Raw genomic sequence first — 19,910 nt, 5'->3', positions numbered from 1 at the left:
TTCTCTTTATCAAAAAATTATTGTTAATTGTTTTTTTAGATTGTAAATCGTATCACAAAATTAATAAATCTTGTTAATTAGTTCCATCAAGCAAAATTTAATATAGATAGGTAAATATATTATACGAGGGTCACTCCAAAAGAAATGCAGACTATTTTTTAAAAATCTATCTTTCATTTTACATGTTTGAAAGTTTTACAGTGTGTAGATCATCCTTTAGGAACAATATTTTCATTTTTCCACACGATTTCCATCCCCCTCAACTGCCATATGCCATCTTGGAACCAGCGCCTGTATACCCTAACGGTAAAATTCTGGACCAACCTGTTGGAGCCACTGTTTGGCAGCGTTCGCAAGGGAGTCATCATCTTCAAACCTTGTTCCACGAAGAGTGTCTTTCAGTTTCCCAAAGAGATGATAGTCACATGGAGCCAGGTCACGACTGTAAGGCGGGTGTTTCAGTGTTGTCCATCCAAGTTTTGTGATTGTTTCCATGGTTTTTTGACTGACATGTGGCCGTGCATTGTCGTGCGACCGAAAAACATCCTACTTTTGCCGATGTGGTCGAACACGACTCAGTCGAGCTTGAAGTTTCTTCAGTGCTGTCACATATGCATCAGAATTTATGGTGGTTCCACTTGGCACGATGTCCACTAGCAAAAGTCCTTCGAAATCGAAAAACACCATAGCCGTACCTTTTCCAGCAGAAGGTGTGGTTTTGAATTTTTTTTTTTTCCTTGGGTGAATTTGCATGATGCCACTCCATTGATTGCTTCTTCGACTCTGGTGAAAGGTGATGGAGCCATGTTTCATCACCTGTCACAATTCTTCCAAGAAATTCATCTCCACCATTCTCGTACTGTTCCAAAAGTTCGCCGCATACTGTTTTTCTTGTTTCTTTGTGAGCCATTGTCAACATTGTGGGAACCCGCCTGGCACAAACCTTTTTTAACGCTAACACTTTCAGTATTCTGCAAACACTTCCTTCCCCTATCCCAACGTAGCGTGACAATTCGTTCACTGTGATGCGTCTCTCAGCAGTCACCAATTCGTTAACTCTCTGCACGTTGTCTGGCGTGTGTGCAGTACGAAGCCTGCCGCTGCGAGGACAGTCCTCAATATTGCCGTGCCTACTTTCATCACATAATCTGCTTGTCCACCAACTAACTATACTTCGATCGACAGCAGTATCTCCATACACCTTTTTCAACCTCTTGTGTATGTTTCCCATTGTCTCGTTTTCACAGCACAGGAATTCTATGACAGCTTCTAATGAACATCAAGTGTAGCAGCCATCTTGAAGACATGCTGTGACAGCGCCACTCAGGGAACAGGTTGAACAAAGTTTGAAAACAAGCTGGAAGCATGTATCTACACACTGTAAAACTTTCACACATGCAGAATGAAAACTGTATTTTTACAAAAATAGTGTGCCTTTCCTTTGGAGTGACCCTCGTATTATTTGTCTACATTATAATGACATAACAACAAAAACAAAATGGTGACTAAATTCTTTTCTCCAATTGAGCCTACTATTTTAACAAAAATCTTACAAGAGAGAACCAATATAACAGATTGTTATGGGCACATGAGCTCTGTTCCACTTTGCCATGTATGTCTTCCATTTCCATGCTGTCGTACAGCAATTCTATCTGGGCCGTGTGGCCTCGCCTGGGAGCTATGAGTTCCTCCAATTTCCAGTTTGAGTGGATGTGGACACACAATTTGGTACTGTCATAAATCTTCTTGCATATTATACGTACCTTTCATTTTGTTATCTTTTATTTCATACCTGATGTCGAAAACATTTTTACAGATCATCTCTCATACACAAGAGAACTATTTGACATTTTATATTTGTAAATTAAAAAAAAAAAAAAAAAAAAAAAAGCGTTAAATGTGCTCTTCTGTCTTCATGAGGCTGAACTGCATTTCTACATTTTCTGGATTATAAAAATTACACAAGTAACACCCACAAATTCTGTTTGTAGTAATAAACAGTTTTCCTCCTACATTTACAATTTTAGTAGTTTTTTTATTTTTTCCTCCTTTGCGCGTTCACTTTCCTTCAATGACTTCATCACAGTTTCTGCTCTTTTTCTCATTAAATTATTTATTAGACTGTATCCTGTCAGAACTTACTTTTTCCAGTCACTTCCTCCCTTCTTCAGCTGAAGTTTTTCAAATCAACATAAGGACCAACAAAGCATAACCTTTGAAGGAACATAAATTTGAAAAGACTGTTGTCACTATAAAAAGCATTCAATTTCGTTAGAGGAAATATAACCCCCTCCTCCCCGCACGCGCCCACACACACACACACACACACACACACACACACACACACACACACACACGCTACCAGCAGTTATGATGCATGAGAAACCTGGCACAGTTTAACTCACACAGCATTTATTTGTACATCCAGGGTAAAAATACTCGTCAGCATGGCAGATTAACAGCCGAACTACTGGCAGAAAGCAGCAGTCAGCCACTGCCAACTCTGCAGCAGAAGCTTGGGTGATCGCGGAATTTCCTCTGATTACTCCTTGGGCCACTATTCTGTGCAAAAATTAATACTGTTGTATGAAAGTTTTTTTTAATATACTGATGTCACATACAGTTCAGAGTTGAGGTTTTGTACAAGCACCAAGTAGTTCCGATACATTAAAAGCACCAAATAGTTCAGATACTTGAGAAATGTCAAGGAAGATTTTGTCTTTTGTCTCTTTACACAAAGAGAAAAACACGAATACTGCATTTCCCTAAATGAGAAATAATGGTGTGTATGTCCAGTTCTGTTTGAGAGTGGATTGGTAACATCTAGACACTGCTCCATTAGTGGAGAAAGGGCTGCTACAGTGAAATGTTAAACAGCCACGACTTCAACTGACCACTGGTTCAACGAGGACTGCAGTCTTTTCTCCACAAACGAAGCAGTGTCAGGAAGTTACCAATACAGTCTTAACCCTAGAAGTTTACCACAGGCTCATGCTAACCCTAGAGATTTTTGTTCCCCCCTGCCAATGCGCCACTGCGCACACATAGTACACTGCTATCAATGTGAAACCTAGTGGAGCACAGATGTTTGAAGTTGTGAGATATCGTTTTTTAATTAATTTGACAGAAATATTTTTGAAGCGTTACTGTGACCCTGGAGTACACACTGTGTAATTGTTCTGTTGCAGGTATGAAGATCATTAATGCGAAAAGGAAAGTAAAAATGAATTTTTACTAACTGAATATTGCTATATAGGAAACACTGTCAGACGAACTCAGTTATGTAAAGCAATGTAAGTGACTTTCATGACGAAAGTGATTCTGAAGCTGCTACTCCTGCAGAAGTTACGGACTACGGCAAAACTGATCAGTCTGACAAATCTTCAGATATCGATGAAGAAAATACAGTCAAAGAGGTACGAATGGTCCTTACTGGAACACAGCTGTCCCTAACAGAACGTTATTTGTCAGTTGCCAGTAATACTGTAATCCATATTCCAAGAGTGTGGAATTAATGAATGAATGGATTTATGAATAATTGAGGACAACTTAAACTATCCATTTAATATGTGTATTTCATTAAATGAATAACATGTTTGTCTAATTTAACTGCAAATAGAGTCTTCAGATTCAGATCACTTTCAAGTTTTTTCATTGGGAATTTTATTTAATCTTGAGTTTTGGATGCATTAAAACTAATATAGACTGAAAAAGTACATGACAGAAATGAAATAAAATGAGTTTAATACATGAGGGTCCAATTTCATTATCAAATATTCTATTTTCAGGCAATTTCTCCAGAAAATAATTCAGGGCCACTGTGACACTGGGGTACACTTCTCGTGACTATTTCACAGCATTAAGCAAAATTGGACCTACGTCTCTTCATCTCTCGTGTACGGTTTCGTACTTATTTTATTTTGTATATCAGAATGACATAACATTCTTACCCAAATCAGAGAGTAGAAGCAACCAATTAACACAATTCTTACTGAGAAGAGCCTCAAATAGTGGGAGACCTGACACGAAGTGTAACATTTGACCATCAGTACCGGTGCGTTCGCGGAAAATGGCAATGGTCATACATTTCTGCAGCTACCTACCTGACGACACCTCCATACGTGTTGACGGAGACGTACTGGTGCACTGCAGAGCCGGGAGACTGCTCGGCAGAGCGTGGCTGTTGATGGACCGGCGACGACACGGCCGGCAGCTGCTGCAGAGGCGATGGCGTCGACACGCTGCGCGAAGTCACAGGGGCAGCACCGGCCCGCTGCAGCAGCAGCTGCTGCTGGTGTTGTTGTTGTTGTTGATGTTGTTGTTGCTGCTGCTGCTGCTGCTGTTGTTGTTGTTGTTGTTGTTGTTGTTGTTGTTGTTGTTGTTGTTGTTGCAGTGGTCTGTACGTGGGCGGCGGGACGACGTGGTGGTGCATCTGAGGGCTTGAAGTTGGGACCTGCAGATACGTATGATGAAGTTTGTACTGTCTTTGTGTCAAACTGTTTCGAGATAAGTGACTACATCATACACAAAATCTGCAAGGTGCTTACTCGACACTGTGAGAATTATTTTAGAAATAAAATTTTCTGCAATAACATAGAACTCATCTTTTGTTTCCCAAATACAAAACTCTATCACCTGTTTATATATCCCTGGACCGTTGTGGAGTTTCCAGCTCATACATCAGTACTAGTAAATCCAGGTACTTTCCTCCACCCTTTAAAAATTTGCTAGTGAGACTGGGTTAGATTTCACCATCCAGTGCCAGCAACTATCATCTACCGGCAAGCTAATTACATACAATTTGCTAAACATTTTGTCGAACACAATGTCTGTGAGGATCACAATTTGTAAAATTGGATAGGCCTACATGCCATATAGGTGTCAGATGCAGAGTTCACCCCAGTTAGTGGTGCAGACCTCACTGTTAAGAGCCCGTGCAGTATATAGTAGCCGATGTGCAGTGAGCAATTTACGTTCGATGCGCTCGACGAGTTTGGTCATTTGTTCGGAAGGGGATGCTGACAAGTGTTTTCACCTTGCGGTCTTTCTCGAACGATTTTACAGAAACTATTAGGAAAAAAAATTCATTTTTGCTTTACTTATAGCTTTATTATCATGTGTTATGTTCATGATGACATGTACACCATTTCGTTAACTGTCACAGTTACACAGAAGTAAAAGACTGTGCAAAATTCAGAAAAGTTTGAAATGAAAAATAGAGGTCACTACGATTTTGCGTTTGCTGTGTATTACATAATATGTTGTTGCTTATGAAACTTAACCAACAAATTAAAGTATTTTTAGACTTGAATATAATAGAGGGAAACATTCCACGTGGGAAAAATATATCTAAAAAGAAAGATGATGAAACTTACCAAACAAAAGCGCTGGCAGGTCGACAGACACACAAACAAACACAAACATACACACAAAATTCTAGCTTTCGCAACCAATGGTTGCCTCGTCAGGAAAGAGGGAAGGAGAAGGAAAGACAAAAGGATATGGGTTTTAAGGGAGAGGGTAAGGAGTCATTCCAATCCCGGGAGAGGAAAGACTTACCTTAGGGGGAAAAAAGGACAGGTATACACTCGCACACACACACATATCCATCCACACATACACAGACACAAGCAGATTTTGCACCACATGTACTTATATCGTCTCACATCCGGTAATAGCAGAGTCACCGGACGGCAAAAGGCGAGTGCAGCATTGACGTTCTACGTCTACATTATACTCCGCAAGCCACCTAACTGTGTGTGGTGGACGGTACTTCTGGTACCGATAACTCGTCCCCCTTCCCTGTTCCACTTGCAAATGGCATGTGGAAAGAACGATTGCCGGTAAGCATCTTTGTTACTTCTCAAATTTTCTCATCGTGGTCATTTCGAGAGACACGTGTAGGAGGAAGTAATACGTCGTCTGACTCTTCCCGGAAAAGCTCTCTCAAAATTTCATTATCAAAATTCCACGTGATACACAATGTCTCTCTCGCTATGCCTGCCACTGGAGTTTGTTAAGTATCTCTGTAACGGTCTTGCAACAACTAAAATGATCCCGTGACAGAATGTGTCAGCTCTTCACTGGATCTCTTTATCTCTTCTATCAGTCCTCGTAACGATCCCAGATAGATGAACGATACAAAAGAATCGGTTGAAAAAGTTCTTTCTACGGCACTTCCTTTGTGGACGAGTTACATTTCCTTGAGGACATTATATGTACACGTATAGTACGTCACAACACTGCTATGTTTAAAGACTATTTATAAAGACATTATTTTCAGTTGCTATACGCTTAATTCAGGCCACGGCCATTATCGAGCTATCCGCAAACGTACGGAGGTGTTACTGCATACATTTATGTCTATCTGTAGCAGATGGCAAAATTAATGGAAAGTGTTAACTTCAAGAAACTGTATACCAAATACGGCCTATGTATCAATAGAGATCAGAATATGTACAGAGGTGTATTAGTTCCAAATAGACAGACTGAGTGCCTGCTAAGGTCTATAAAGTCACAACATTGAGTGCCTAAACAAGGAGTCACAGTCACAGGATCTCTAGTATTATTTAATTTCACTATTTATTTTTGCTTTGTTGCTCACGTATTTTCATTCTGCGTTAGCCAATCTCCTTTCAAAATTACTCGATTTTCATTATCAGGATAAACTGTTTGGTGTTTCTGTTTGCTCTCTTTCCAGTTTTCCTAGAAATGTAGTGGCAGATCTTTGTTGTGCACTGTACATCACCGATTATGTAGAATCGTGTTTCTTTCTCAAAATAATTCTAGAAGTACAAAAATTCACTACAGTCAGACCAGCTTACAGAACATTCGTGCAAATGTGGTTACAAAATAAATCACGCACTGCTACTGCAAAAGGCAATGGCAGCCTAATTATGTGACTGAGGTACGGAGCACAAGTTTCTAGGTATGTCAGAAATAAGAGAATGAAAAAATGCGGAGGTAGACTCTTTAGCAGTAACTATACTGTTTCTTCCTTTACAAAAACACCTGCCCTCGATTCATTATTGCAAAAACAAAAGGATAAATTAAATGATAATGAAATACGAATTACCTGCTGCTGCCCAATGAGACGGCTCTCCAGCACGGAACGGACGACACCAGGCTCGGAGTCGAGGGACCGCGACCGCTCTGCAGCTGCGGCGGCGGCGCGCAGTCGGTCTCCCAGGACTGATGCTCTAATCGCCTGCTCCGAGTCTCGCCGTTCGACGTTTGCCGGTCCTGTCGCGAGCGTATCAACCCGTGTGGTCTCGTAGGGCGGGACGTGCCCGGGCGCGAGTCGTCTGTCGAGAGAAACGATGCCGACCGCGTGGCTACTCGTGGGAACTGCCGACCGGAAACGGTCGTCGACGGGCTGACTTCTGTGTGAAACCGGTCCCAGAGAGACGGGAACCGAAATGTTTTCTTCAGACCGCGGGATCGGTGCCGACAGATTCTCGTCCTGAAGGTGAGCACGCGATTTCTCAGCTACGGCGAATACGGTCGGTCTCGTTTCAGAATGCTGTTGGGTCGAACTCTGTGATTTTGCTTCTGTAACTATGGAATGTATGACCTGAAACAAATGAAAACTATATTAATACTGCACAGCTACCACCACTGTCACTCGGGACAAGATTTCGCAGCGGGACTGACCTTGAACGAGTTCTCTACGTCCGCCAGCTGCCTCGCCGCCGGGCCTTCGAGGACACTCGGTCTCGGCTCCGCCCTGTTCCTCTCGTCGGCATTCGGAACACCCGTCTGCTCAGATGCTGACATCCGAGGTGTGCTGGCTATGACGCTTACACCGGTGGCCCGCGATGTCGGAGTTAACCCGTACGGGGGTAGCCTGTAAGTTGGGAGCAGAAAAAATGGCCGTTACACGTGTGTCGTCTAAGTGTTTCCCTACCTGTGTAACGGTCTCCCATTCGTGGCAGAACTTTCTACAGCCCAGTTAAAATTACTTGTCAGTTGACGTTCTCATTCGCTGCTACAGGTTTGCCACATCAGTTGCAGGCTACCGCTCAGTTATAGGTGACAGACGACCACAGCGGCTCGCAACACAAATGCCATTAATGTTTAATGCAGTTCAATGTCAGAAGTGGCACTTACGAGGTATGACGGAAATGCTAGATGCTCTGTCGACAGCCGATTTTAAGTGACCAATGACGGAACTGCAAACTTGTAGCTCTGAATTTGAACTTGTGTCCTAACATAACCATTATCCTGTGATGTGCAATGTATCGAGGGAAAATAGCAGTCAAAATTTAGCAGCAGAACCAAAATCACAATCATTTTGTTCACAGCTATTAATACAAACCTCTACAGACCAAATAAAGACAGAAAATTTCCAGTTTCAGCACTAAAAAACAAACTGCAATTCATCTCCTTCATTCATTGGTTACCTGAAACTATCTTCACACTGGCTACACAAACTGACACTTATCAAACTGATGAACAGTCCCAGTTGGCACTTGGTTGTAGATAATAGATGATACAGGCAGTTTCCAAATGAAAAATAAATGATAGGAAGGAAAATAAAGGCAAATAAAAAAGTCAATTTGACAACAAAAATGACGTAATGAAGTATTACAAATTTTAAAAAAATACGTTCAAATCAATTAATTGGATAAAAATTATAATGAGAATCTTTTGATTAGATATAGCAACAAAAAAATTTCACTGTGTATTGTGAATTTCAAAACTACAACCTTCTACTTGACAAGTTACTGCACTAACCACTACACTACAATGGGTAAAGTTCTTACATTTGACTCTCATATTCCAGTAGCAATGATGAATTGCAGCATTCAAAAATTTTGCTTCACGTAATGTCATGTGAAACTTTTCTACACTAAGTCAATTTCTGTGATTATAATAATTATATAATGCTTAATTGCATTTAGCATGGAAGGATCTCGTATTGTTTGGTTAGTGTGTGTATGAAACAGGTGTTATATCATTAACACGCTGAGAGAGAGAGAGAGAGAGAGAGAGAGAGAGAGAGAGAGAGAGAGAGAGTTTTGTTCTTATCATGTGAGATTAAATACGAAATTAAAGTTCAGATCGAGGATTTGGGGTCAAAACACAACAAGAAAGAAAGCCGGACAAGGTGAGCTGACCAATTATTGTGATAGTTTGGCTACGGAGAATAGATGGAGTGGGATGCTGAGCACTCTGATTGGAGGAGGCCACCTCCAGCCTGTGAAGTGTCAACTATCAAGTAACTGGAATAGAGCTATAGAGCCGAAGTTACCTTTTATTACTGCCAGTTACACACAGCTCTGTTACAAACTACTACTTCTAAGAAAAAGGAACAACAAATTACTTATACCGATAAAACATTTATAACAATTTCTCTAGTTCACTACAGATGACAGAATGACAATTTGCCATATCTAAAATTAAGTGACAGATCTGGAGCCAAACTCTAAACACCTGAGAACAGAAAGAGCTGCATCAGCTACATAACTCTGATAACATCATTGCATATTACTAACATACGTCAATCTGGACTACGAGTGTCGACCGGAGACAAAGATAACATCGAGAGTGGAGAGTGCGATAGGACCGCTTACTTTCTCCTCACGTGAACACAGACCGGCTGTCTGCTAGGGTGTGCAGGAGCCTGAGATTGTGTGACAGTAACACAGATGTGTGAGGAAGAGAGGCCGACTGTGGAGGGAATCCGGACAACTCGCGGGAAGAATATCTGTCCGAATGAAGGCAAGCTCGAAATACAACTAGATTGTGAGCGTACAAATTAGCATGGGTAAATTACATTGCAAACGTCGCCACATACAGTGTCGGAGTAATATACAATCGAGTGTAGCTCAAAACAGTTACGTTTAGAGTTATTTACAGTCCATAATGGTATAATGATTTTATGTCGGAAATGGTATGATGATTTTATGTCGGAACTGCCAGTAATGGGTTTGCACGACATTCCAGATGTTCCCGCGTGTCCGAGATGGGGCGTGTGCGATGCAGGGCGACGTATGGGCGTACGCATCTCCCGGGTGGCCGGTCTCTGGCCTCTGAGGGATCACGACTCGGAGATCTGCGACAGGGGATACTGTATCCAGTGAACGTAATTTAATGGTATACAGTCCACATAACAAGTTAGTACCGAATAATCGGCTATATTTTCATTACGTAGGTGACCGTGGCAAAGTGACATAAGGTGGCACCAGGTTTTAGTTAAACTGTTTCAGTTAAATGAGAACCTGGGTTTCATATTGCAGCTGGGAATAAACTTAAGCCTCGAGGCTATACTTTTTGATGCCGTAAAGCCACATTAGATGTAAGACCTATATCTGACGTCAAATTATTTGAAGTTACAAGTCTGCTGGCCTCAGTAGAGCACACAGATCGAGGTTAGTCAAATAGAGACTTCATCTAAACATCGTCTCACACACTGGAGATCCTTACTCGACACTCGGCCATTCTGTCAAAAGATTTATGTAAAAGGTGTGGGGAGCAGAAAAATTTGAGCCATTTTCAAATACAACATTAACATTATGTTATGGACTCACTTATGTTAATCAAATATCTAAGTTAATTATTACAAAACAAAACAAAGTGTAACGAGCACATAAATTCACTGGTAGGAAAGTTGAGAAGTTGTTACGATTTACAGGTGCAGTTCTGGGGAGAAAATCTAGCTTTAAGTGTAAAGCAGACCGTGTACAGAATACTTGTGCAACCCGTTCTCAGGTACTGCTAGACGGGGGCTCCTACTGTGTCACACCGAAGGAAGATACTGAAGCAATTCAGAGCGGTGCCGCTCGATTTGTTACCGGTCGGATCGATCGTACGAGTGTGTTACGGAAATGTTTCGTAAGATCGGGTGGGGATCATCGACGTGGGGGGGCCACGAATAAAACCCAAACTACTGACGATCAAACGTAAGGTCCGATTCAAACGACACGCCTGTAGACGACTCGCACACGGCCTTACGGCATATCCGCGACGGCTGCTGGCCATTCTTCGGCAAGGTATCAGTTAAATGGGTGGTGAGCTGCTCACGTGGGCAGGACACTTCCCGGTTGGTGACAGCACCAGTATCGCACTCCTCAGACAACATTCATCCCGTATGTGTCGACTGTGAGTCAACCGGTGTTCCACCGAACAGTGTCAGACAGTTTGCCGCGTCACAGTAAGCTCCGGTCAGAGAAACTCAGTTCCGAGGTGGGGACGCTTCCAGAGACGAGTAATTTTAATTGGGCTACAGTTAAACGATTTTGGATTACCTAGACGACAAGTGCGCCGTCTCGTGCACCGAAGAGGACGGAGACGTCTTCTGCATCTGCTTCTGGAGCGATTCTTCTTCCTGTTGTTGTTGCTGGTGCTGTTGTAGCTGCTGCTGGTAATGGTGGTGACTCTGCTGGTGCTGAGGAGGCGAGGGCGTCGGGCGGCGAGCTATGACCGACGCCGTGACGGGCTGCTGGTGCTGGTAAGGCGACTGTGCAGCCACCCTCGGGCTCTGCGGGGTGGCGGGCGGCGTGTGGGAGGGCGTGCCGGGAGGCGGGAGAGGAGGCGGAGTCGGCGTCGCAAAGGGCGACATTTCCGGTGCCGACGGCAGCTTCCCTTCCGCGTGGCACTCGTCCTGCGTACAGATAATTAAGTGTAAATATGTCGACAAGTGGAAGATAAACGAAGCGATTACTTTACTGTCGAAATGATCCACTACCATTTCGAAACGTACGATCGAATTATCGAGCTACGACTGTCAAAATGATCCACTACCATTTCGAAACGTACGATCGAATTATCGAGCTACGACTAGAAAATTACAAATACGAAATATACAGTCCTACGTACATTTTTTTTCTTGTTATGATTGACATAATGTCACTCGAAAGTCACGTCGTCCATCTTGTCTTTGTCAATGTTTCTAGTTAAGTCGGGATCACTAACTATTATACAATACCCGTATTAATTGTTTCAGCATCTCATTGCCACAGAATTTTAAAAAAAAAAAAAAAAAAAAAAAAAAAAAAAAAAAAAAAAAAAAAAAAAAAAAAAAAAAAAAAAAAAAGCACTTTTGCCAAAATGTAAATGGATTTCGCTACTCAAATTGTAAAGTGAAAGTGAAGTTAGTTTAAAATTCAGTACTGTTAGTGTGACGACTGGAAGGAGAAGAACGCAAAACGAGGTGAGGGTAGCAGATACAAATTCATCGTTAAAATGTGAGACATCCGTATGAAATGTTGTATTAACTGTATAAAACAGCAGCGTGTCTTAGTTACTGGTGATTTACAGTATGGCAAAAATACCATACTGAGAGATAAATGAATGTTACACTTTACCCAATCTTGTTACACTTTACCCAATCTCCCTCATCTTCGTAATGGGTACGAGGACGGAGCAATGAGGACATTATTCCAGTTCCGTATTTCGAGACTACGCGACAATATTTTAAGATTATACAAACGTACTTCTCTTTCAGATTATCAAATTTTGCTGTGAAAAATGCTAATATTTTGCTAGAAGCTATCATTCAAATTTTTTGAAAAATATTCATACCATAACAGTGTACCGTAGTCAGTAATGTAAACATTTTATAGTAATCAGCGATCCTGACTTGATATCAAATTTCGCTTAAGATAAAGTGGATTGGAAAATCCGGGATGGAATAATGTCTGCCTGTGACTCAATGTCTCCACTATATTGTTATAAAGTGGCCTGGGTGACTTACAAGTGCCTCTGTGTCAATCATTGAGAGAGATAATGTATGTAGGTCACATTTTCATCACAGAGAAGCTGTGCAGAAACATAGGACTGGAAACTATGTATCGGTGTAAGAGCCTCATTTCAGGGCACGATGCTAGGTAATCGAAGGCCTTACAAAGAATGTGGTCGTCTGTCCAACCTCCACAACTTTCGAGTCCTTCCCTATGCCACTCTCAATCCCAACCCCTTGCCCTAAGGATCGTATTCCTGTGGAAGACCTACCCAACCCTCCCACCCACAACTTCCTATTCCAGTCCTGTCACAGTTTATCCTACACTACAGTGGGGAGACCATCTGTGAAAGTAACAGTGTCATTATCCAGCTCCGTCACAGTCATTTCACAGCTTTTTACATTGTTACGACTACCAATTAGCTGCCTACCCGGATGAACAGACACCACTAAACTGTAGCCGAGAACAAAGTAGCCAACCCCGTGCACAACGTGCAGCCGAGCGTAACACGCTCGATGTCGACGGTCGCTTCACTACCCGAGCCGTCTGGACCCTACCCTCCACTACCGGCTTTTCAGAACTGCGCAGACGGGAATTAACCCGGCCTCGACCTACAGCAGTGTAATGTCCCCACATCCTCCACCCAACAGTTTCCACCCCCTCTTTGTTTTCTAGCCTCTGCCAATGCACCCCCCCCCCCCCCCCCCAAAAAAAAAACCCACTTTCCGTGCGCCTCTCCGTTTTCCGCACCTCCCTGCCCCACAGCCACCTGACACCGCACCCGTCAGCATTCTCGATCCTGCACAATCACCAGACAGCGTTCCTCTGTGCTTCCATCCTACGTGATAGTCGCACTGTGGACCAAACTGCCAGAATCTGATGAATGGTTTTCACTTCTCTTCCTTTTTTGACGAAGGCTGTGGCAGAAAGCTTATGTGGAAGTGACTTTTAAATGTGCCTATTTGCAACTTAATGTATCACTTTTATGGTAAGCAGAAACTATCTTTTCCTAAATTGTCAATCTAAGCTTTATGGTGTCTGGGGCGCTACATTCTTTATCTCTGACCCTACTGAAAAACTGCATTAAGTGCCCTATAGATTACGTGCAGTTCTGACCTGCGATACCATAATTGTTAAAAAGTACTCAAACTGGTGTTTGTCTGGTAATAAATGTGCGACCGGTCACGTTTTTACAATTCATTCGACCGTGAACATGTTTTCGAGCCACTGCGGACTTATCATCAGATGGAGGCGTTACAGAGACATCTTGTGGACTGAGTGCAGCTAGATGCAGTGCTGGTGTCGAGTGCACTGCCTTGTGGTATTCACATCAGATTGCTTCTTGTAACGCACATTATTACGTTATAATAGAGGGAAACATTCCACGTAGGAAAAAAATATATCTAAAAACAAAGATGATGTGACTTACCAAATGAAAGTGCTGGCAGGTCGACAGACACACAAACAGTTTGTTGCGAAAGCTTGAATTTTGTGTGTATGTTTGTGTTCGTTTGTGTGTCTGTCGACCTGCCAGCACTTTTATTTGGTAAGTCACATCATCTTTGTTTTTAGACATTATTACGTTACGTACACAAATAAACATACGATGTTTACATCGTGTGAGCCAGCGTAAAACTGAGTGTAGCTACATACTGTGTGGCTCGAAAATATGTTCGTGGTCGAATAAATTGTAAAAAAGCGACTTGTTGCATATTTATTACCAGATAAACGCCAGTTTAAATCACAGTCGCAGTTCGTCGAATCCGCAGTGGATATACTGAAAAAAAAAAAAGTACTCAATACGACGTGGTCACTGTCGATTTAAAGCAATACACGCAGTGAACGAATCAAGTGAATTCGACTGTAGCAAACTCTGAAAGGAAATCGATTCGGCAAGTGGACCACATCAAAGAAAACACACTAACAGCTTCGAGCAGTATCCTATCTCGAGAGTTCCAGACTGTTTTTAGCAGTGGCAAAAGCATTTGGATAGTTGCATTATTGTACACGGACAGCATTTTGAAGGAGAATGGTACAGTTTTTGGATCCCCCCCCCCTCACACGTGCTCTAAATCGCAGAAGCCAATATGCAATAACGGCTAACCTAAAAGACACGTGTAAAAAGGATTGAAAAACTCTGTTAGTAGTCACCGTCCTGTAATCGACACCTCGAGACAGACTTCAAGAGAAACACTGGAATACACTCGATGGTACCTGAAGCGGCCACATGAGATGTGAGGTGACAATTTATAAGTGGGGTCTTGTGGACAGTCTGTGCTGTGACTGTGAGGCACCTGAGTAGACACTGGATCTTATCCTGAAAGTGTGCATTATAAGAAAACATGGTGGAGCAGCCGAGGACTTTGTAGGAACCACACCTCTCGCTGTGAAGCGGATACAAGATCTGGACATCAATCTATAGTCAACAACTTGTCTTGCATGCTACATAACTTAATTCTGTCTGTTTGTTATGTGATATTTGCTATGTCTGTTACAAGGGATGCACATCTACATTCCTATTTATTACTACTGTACTTATATTAGGATACATGCTGCCACCATGTGCCATATGATAAATAAGTTTGTTATTTCTTCTCCCACAACTTTTAATTCCCTTTCATATCCTCACCCTCTTTCCCTCCGTTACTGATTGTTCAATGCACAGATAACAACTCTGTCTCTACCTGCTTTCCAAGCCACATAACTTTCTGCTCCACATATTCTACCCAGCTACCTTCTGAACTATAAGAGTCAACTTTGTCAAAAGATTTCTCTTAAATCTACAAAATCTATAAATGTAGGTTCGCTTTCTTCAGTCCGAGTCAGAGGTTCGGCGTACCCTCGTGTGTCGCTACATTTCTCTGCAACTCGAAGTGACCTTTCTGAGGCCAGCTTTGTCAGTTTTCCAATTCTTCTGTTAATTATTAGAGCTAGTATTTTGCATCCACAATTATGAAACAGATGGTTCGGTAATATTCACACCGGTCTGCAATTGCCTTCTTTGGAGCTGGAACTATCACATTCTTCTTGGCGTCTGAGTGTATTTTGCCTGTCTGATATATCTTGTATTATCAGGTGGAATATTTATGTCACAGGACGTTCTCTCAAAGATCTCAATAATTCTATGGGAATATCACCAACTCCAGGTGCCTCATTTCAACTTAGGTCTTTCGGTGTTCCGTCAAATTCTTCTTACAGCATCGTATCTGCCACCTCATCTTCATCTACCCTTTCCCTAATATTGTCTGTAGGTTTCATTCCTCTGTTTAGTCCTTTTACACGTTCTTCCACCTTTCAGTTTTTCTTTCTTTGCTGATTCATTTTGTCAATTAAATTCAATATCTCATGTGTAACCCCACGATTTCTATTGAACCTTGTCTTTATGCCTATTTCATCGTCTGCTGACTTTCATCTCTCAAAGCTACCCATTCATCTTTTACTGCAGCATTTTTGACTGTTTCAGTTAATCATTGCCTAATGCTACCTTCGAAGCTCTTAGACAACCTTTGGTTCTTTTAATCTATCCAGATCCCGTCTTCTTAATACATAAGCTTTCTGTAATTTTTTTTAGTTTCATTCTGCAGCTCGTGCACAACAAATTATTCTCAAATAAAAGAGTCCTGGTTGGGAAAATACTGCTTTAATTATGCATAACATCTTTGAAGGTACGGTTGCTGTACAGGTCAGCCAGATGGAGTGGACATGTTTTACAATAAATTATGACCAGAATCTGCATCTGTCCCTGTTTTCACAATCTCTCTCTTACCGTCACATAATATATCAAACAATATGGTATCTCAAAGTGTCTTAAACTGAAGAAACTTCTCGATTCTTAAAAAATGATTATATTACCCTCTGAAAAAAGCTTCACATATATTCGAGCAGATCTTTTTATACAAGTTCAAAGTGATGCAAACATTAGCAACTTGTTTAAATGTAAAGAAATATAAAATTGTGCACATAACTAAAAGAAAATTACTGTATCGACGAGTCTGAGTTGGAATCACGCAAATAGCTGGGTGTAACAATTTGTAGGGACACGAAATGGAATGTTCGAGTACGCTCAGTCACAGGTTACAGACTCTGGTTCATTGGTATGGCACTGGGAAAACGCAATCAGTTTACAAAGGAGATTGCTTTCTTGTATCTCCCATTATAGAATACAGTTGAAATATGTGAGATCAATAGGTCTAAAAGGAAATATGAAATGTACAAAGAAATGTAGCGCAACAAATGGTCACTGGATTGTTTGTCCCGCGGCCGAGTATTCTGCAAAATCTTACTAGTCATTATTAAGCAAGGAATCTAATGCAGCCATCTATGTCTCACTCTGGTATAAATCACAAATGAAAGATTAAACAAATTTCAGGATGCACACTGTATTTAAACAGAAATTTTTGCCTTGCTTTGTATGCTAATTGAATAGGAATAAACTTTAACATTTGCTACAACGGGACGTATCCTCTACAACACATTTCGAAGTGGTTGGCAGAATGGATGCAGCTATAGTTACCTTTAGTGATTCTGTCGCAAGATAGATTTAAAGTATTTCCTAACCCATGATGTAAACAAATTCACTCTACATATATCAATTATGAATAAACTGTCATTGCCAACAGATAGGGATCTGGTTAATTTCTGTAGCTGACTTTGTGAACTTCGGAAAGGCACGCTCACTGATAAATCCCAACAAAATGACCGAGTGAGATCGAAATGTGTGAGATACTCTTTATTGTGTGTTGTGTCTGCCTACATAATACAAATGGCAGCATGAAATTTGGGAACAAAATTACAGAGATCTATGCCGTAGGTACAGGATTGAGACAAAGGAACCATTTATTACCAGTGTCATTCAGTCTCACACAGAGGAAATAATAAAGAAACATTTGAAAAGAGCTGAAACAGAATTATAGTCAGATAGAAATGTACTGTCTAAATCTGAGAAAGAACAAATCTTGTAAAAATAATGCGACTGCAGTCTCTCTCTAACGACTCAAATACGGGACAGCTCACCTTCAGTAGGAATTGGCTGCCAGCAATAAGGCAACCCGCGACTTCAGGTACATTCAGAATGACTGCTGAAGAGAATGCACCCTGCCTGATGAGGCAATCTGAGCTGGGAATTGTCTTACGTTAGCCTCTGTTGTATACCTGCATCATACTTGTGCCAAGAAAATTCCAACTAAAGATGTGTGGGACAGAGATTTGACTGGTGAAGTTGCACAGACCGGATATGTCGAGTACTCAGAAATGAGACTTTTACAACCTCATTTTTGGGAAAAATGTCTGGAGCGACATCTTGAGCTCAGTACTTCGTACAGAAACAGTAGAATTGTTTACCCAGTACCATTGTGAGGTGGATAAAATGTAAAAGGAGCCTAAACATTATGGGCCTGAAGAGGAAGCAAATATCTAAAACGGGTCGGCCACAAACTCCGTAAGCCATAATCTGCTGAACTACTCAATTCAGAGAAAAGGGCGGACAGTAACGGGTTTGAGGGTAGACGGGGTGAGGGGAGGCGGGAGTGTAGTGCTGCAGATTGACATAAAAGGCAATCGGCTGTGAAAATCAACTGAAGATGACGAGTACAAGGCATCCAGTTGCTCTGTTACTAGTGTACGTACTCTAATAGTTCCTAGGAAACGGCAAATACGAAACACAGAAAATTAAAGACAGTAAATGCACGTAATAATAAGTACGTATTTCTGCCAATATATCACACAGTTCTAGGCATTTGGGAAGAGTCTGACATGAGGCAAAAATTGTTGTGTTAAATGTTGCATTTATCTCTCAACAAATAACAACAAATTAGCAATAAAGAGAATTAAAAAAATGGCTCAACTTATTATCCTAAGTTCCAAAATAGGAAATACATATTTGCGGTCTGTTAGAAACAGCCAAAAGTGGAAACAAGGTGCTTTTTACTGCCATTTCGAATACGACACAAGCACTTTAAAAATTTCCGAGACACTCGACACCTTTTCAATGTCGTCGCCCATAGCGTGAGGCAAGTCCCTACCCAAATCTGGAGCTGCCATTTAATTAGGCAATTTGTTGCGCTCTCCTCCAATGACACAAATACCACACATTGGGGCAAATTAACAGTGTTACATCTCGACCCGACAGCACGAAATAGTTCCCGACCTCGCCTCGCAGTCTCTCACCTCCCCCTCACTATGGATGTAGTGAGAACACTGCAAGTGGTGAATGACCCTCCTCCTCTTCCAGCGTCTGTACAGGGGATCATCCGGTACCAATAGGACTAGTAGTTTTTCTGTCACGTAAATGCAACGGGGCAGTCACATCACGAATTCCGAAGCTCGACCTCCTTAGTTCCCTCAACACTACTTGTAACTTCTGATAACTGACACTGAAATTGTACAGTAAGTGGATCTTGAGGAAATGGGCAGGTCAAAACACACACACAAACACACACACACACACACACACACACACACACACACACACACACACTTCTTCACCAACTACACTCACAGCTCCTGCTCGTGCAGAATCCTGCTTTCCTGAAGACTTGTCCACTTGAATGACAACTTCTTCTTGGTGGATTGCCATTTCTTCTTCCTCTTTGCTACCCACAGTCTCTGGAGTGGGCAGGAATGGTTCTGGTGATGGGTCTACATTCATTTCAACCTGAAACAGTATTTGTCATAAGAAAAAAATTAGTCGCTATTACTATTAATAGGTGTCAGTAAGACATAAAAGAAACTCGTTCCTGTTGTTCCACCAGGGCCATAAGTAACCGTCAAAAATTAATATTTGCCAGTTTATCACAACTTGCCACTTTCGAGCAATACTGCTACAATAAGTGTGTGTGTCGAGAGTGCAGCAGCTGGTGCATACGGAAGCTGCTCTGTATTGTCATATACTTCACAGCCATAAATTTGCTGAATTAAGGTGACATTTTTCCATTTAAGATGTATATTTATCCAGAACTCCAAGTGGAAAAAAGTGACCCTCATTCTACTGCACACGAGTGGTCCCTGTGACATACGCTGACCACTCTTAATGTACCAGTAAATCTACACACTGTAAAACTTTCACACATGCAGAATGAAAACTGTATTTTTACAAAAAAATAAAAGCATTTACGAAGGAACAAATAACAAACTGTCACACAGTACGCACCTGTATGCTGATGCCCTGTGCAGTACAACAGTTAAATGCAGACCTGCACTATCGTTCGACGATTCTCCTCGCGCACTAAC

General features: G+C 41.6%; 1 protein-coding gene across 1 annotated transcript in view; it reads right to left on the bottom strand.

Moving 5' to 3' along the window:
* LOC124718777 (histone-lysine N-methyltransferase 2C-like) overlaps nucleotides 1–19,910 on the bottom strand; it is a 434,091-nt gene that overhangs the window by 136,350 nt on the left and 277,831 nt on the right. Inside the window, exons 50-54 of the mRNA XM_047244388.1 lie at nucleotides 19,180–19,335; nucleotides 11,250–11,605; nucleotides 7,654–7,846; nucleotides 7,076–7,573; nucleotides 4,104–4,453 (exon numbers count right to left, since the gene is read on the bottom strand). Of these exons, the coding sequence (XP_047100344.1) occupies nucleotides 4,104–4,453; nucleotides 7,076–7,573; nucleotides 7,654–7,846; nucleotides 11,250–11,605; nucleotides 19,180–19,335 (1,553 nt within the window). The remainder of the gene's footprint in view (nucleotides 1–4,103; nucleotides 4,454–7,075; nucleotides 7,574–7,653; nucleotides 7,847–11,249; nucleotides 11,606–19,179; nucleotides 19,336–19,910) is intronic.

Source organism: Schistocerca piceifrons, chromosome 10 (genome assembly GCF_021461385.2).
Source record: "Schistocerca piceifrons isolate TAMUIC-IGC-003096 chromosome 10, iqSchPice1.1, whole genome shotgun sequence".
Lineage (NCBI taxonomy): Eukaryota > Metazoa > Arthropoda > Insecta > Orthoptera > Acrididae > Schistocerca > Schistocerca piceifrons.
Note: the sequence above shows the minus strand (reverse complement) of the source record. Positions and strands in the feature narration are given on the sequence as shown.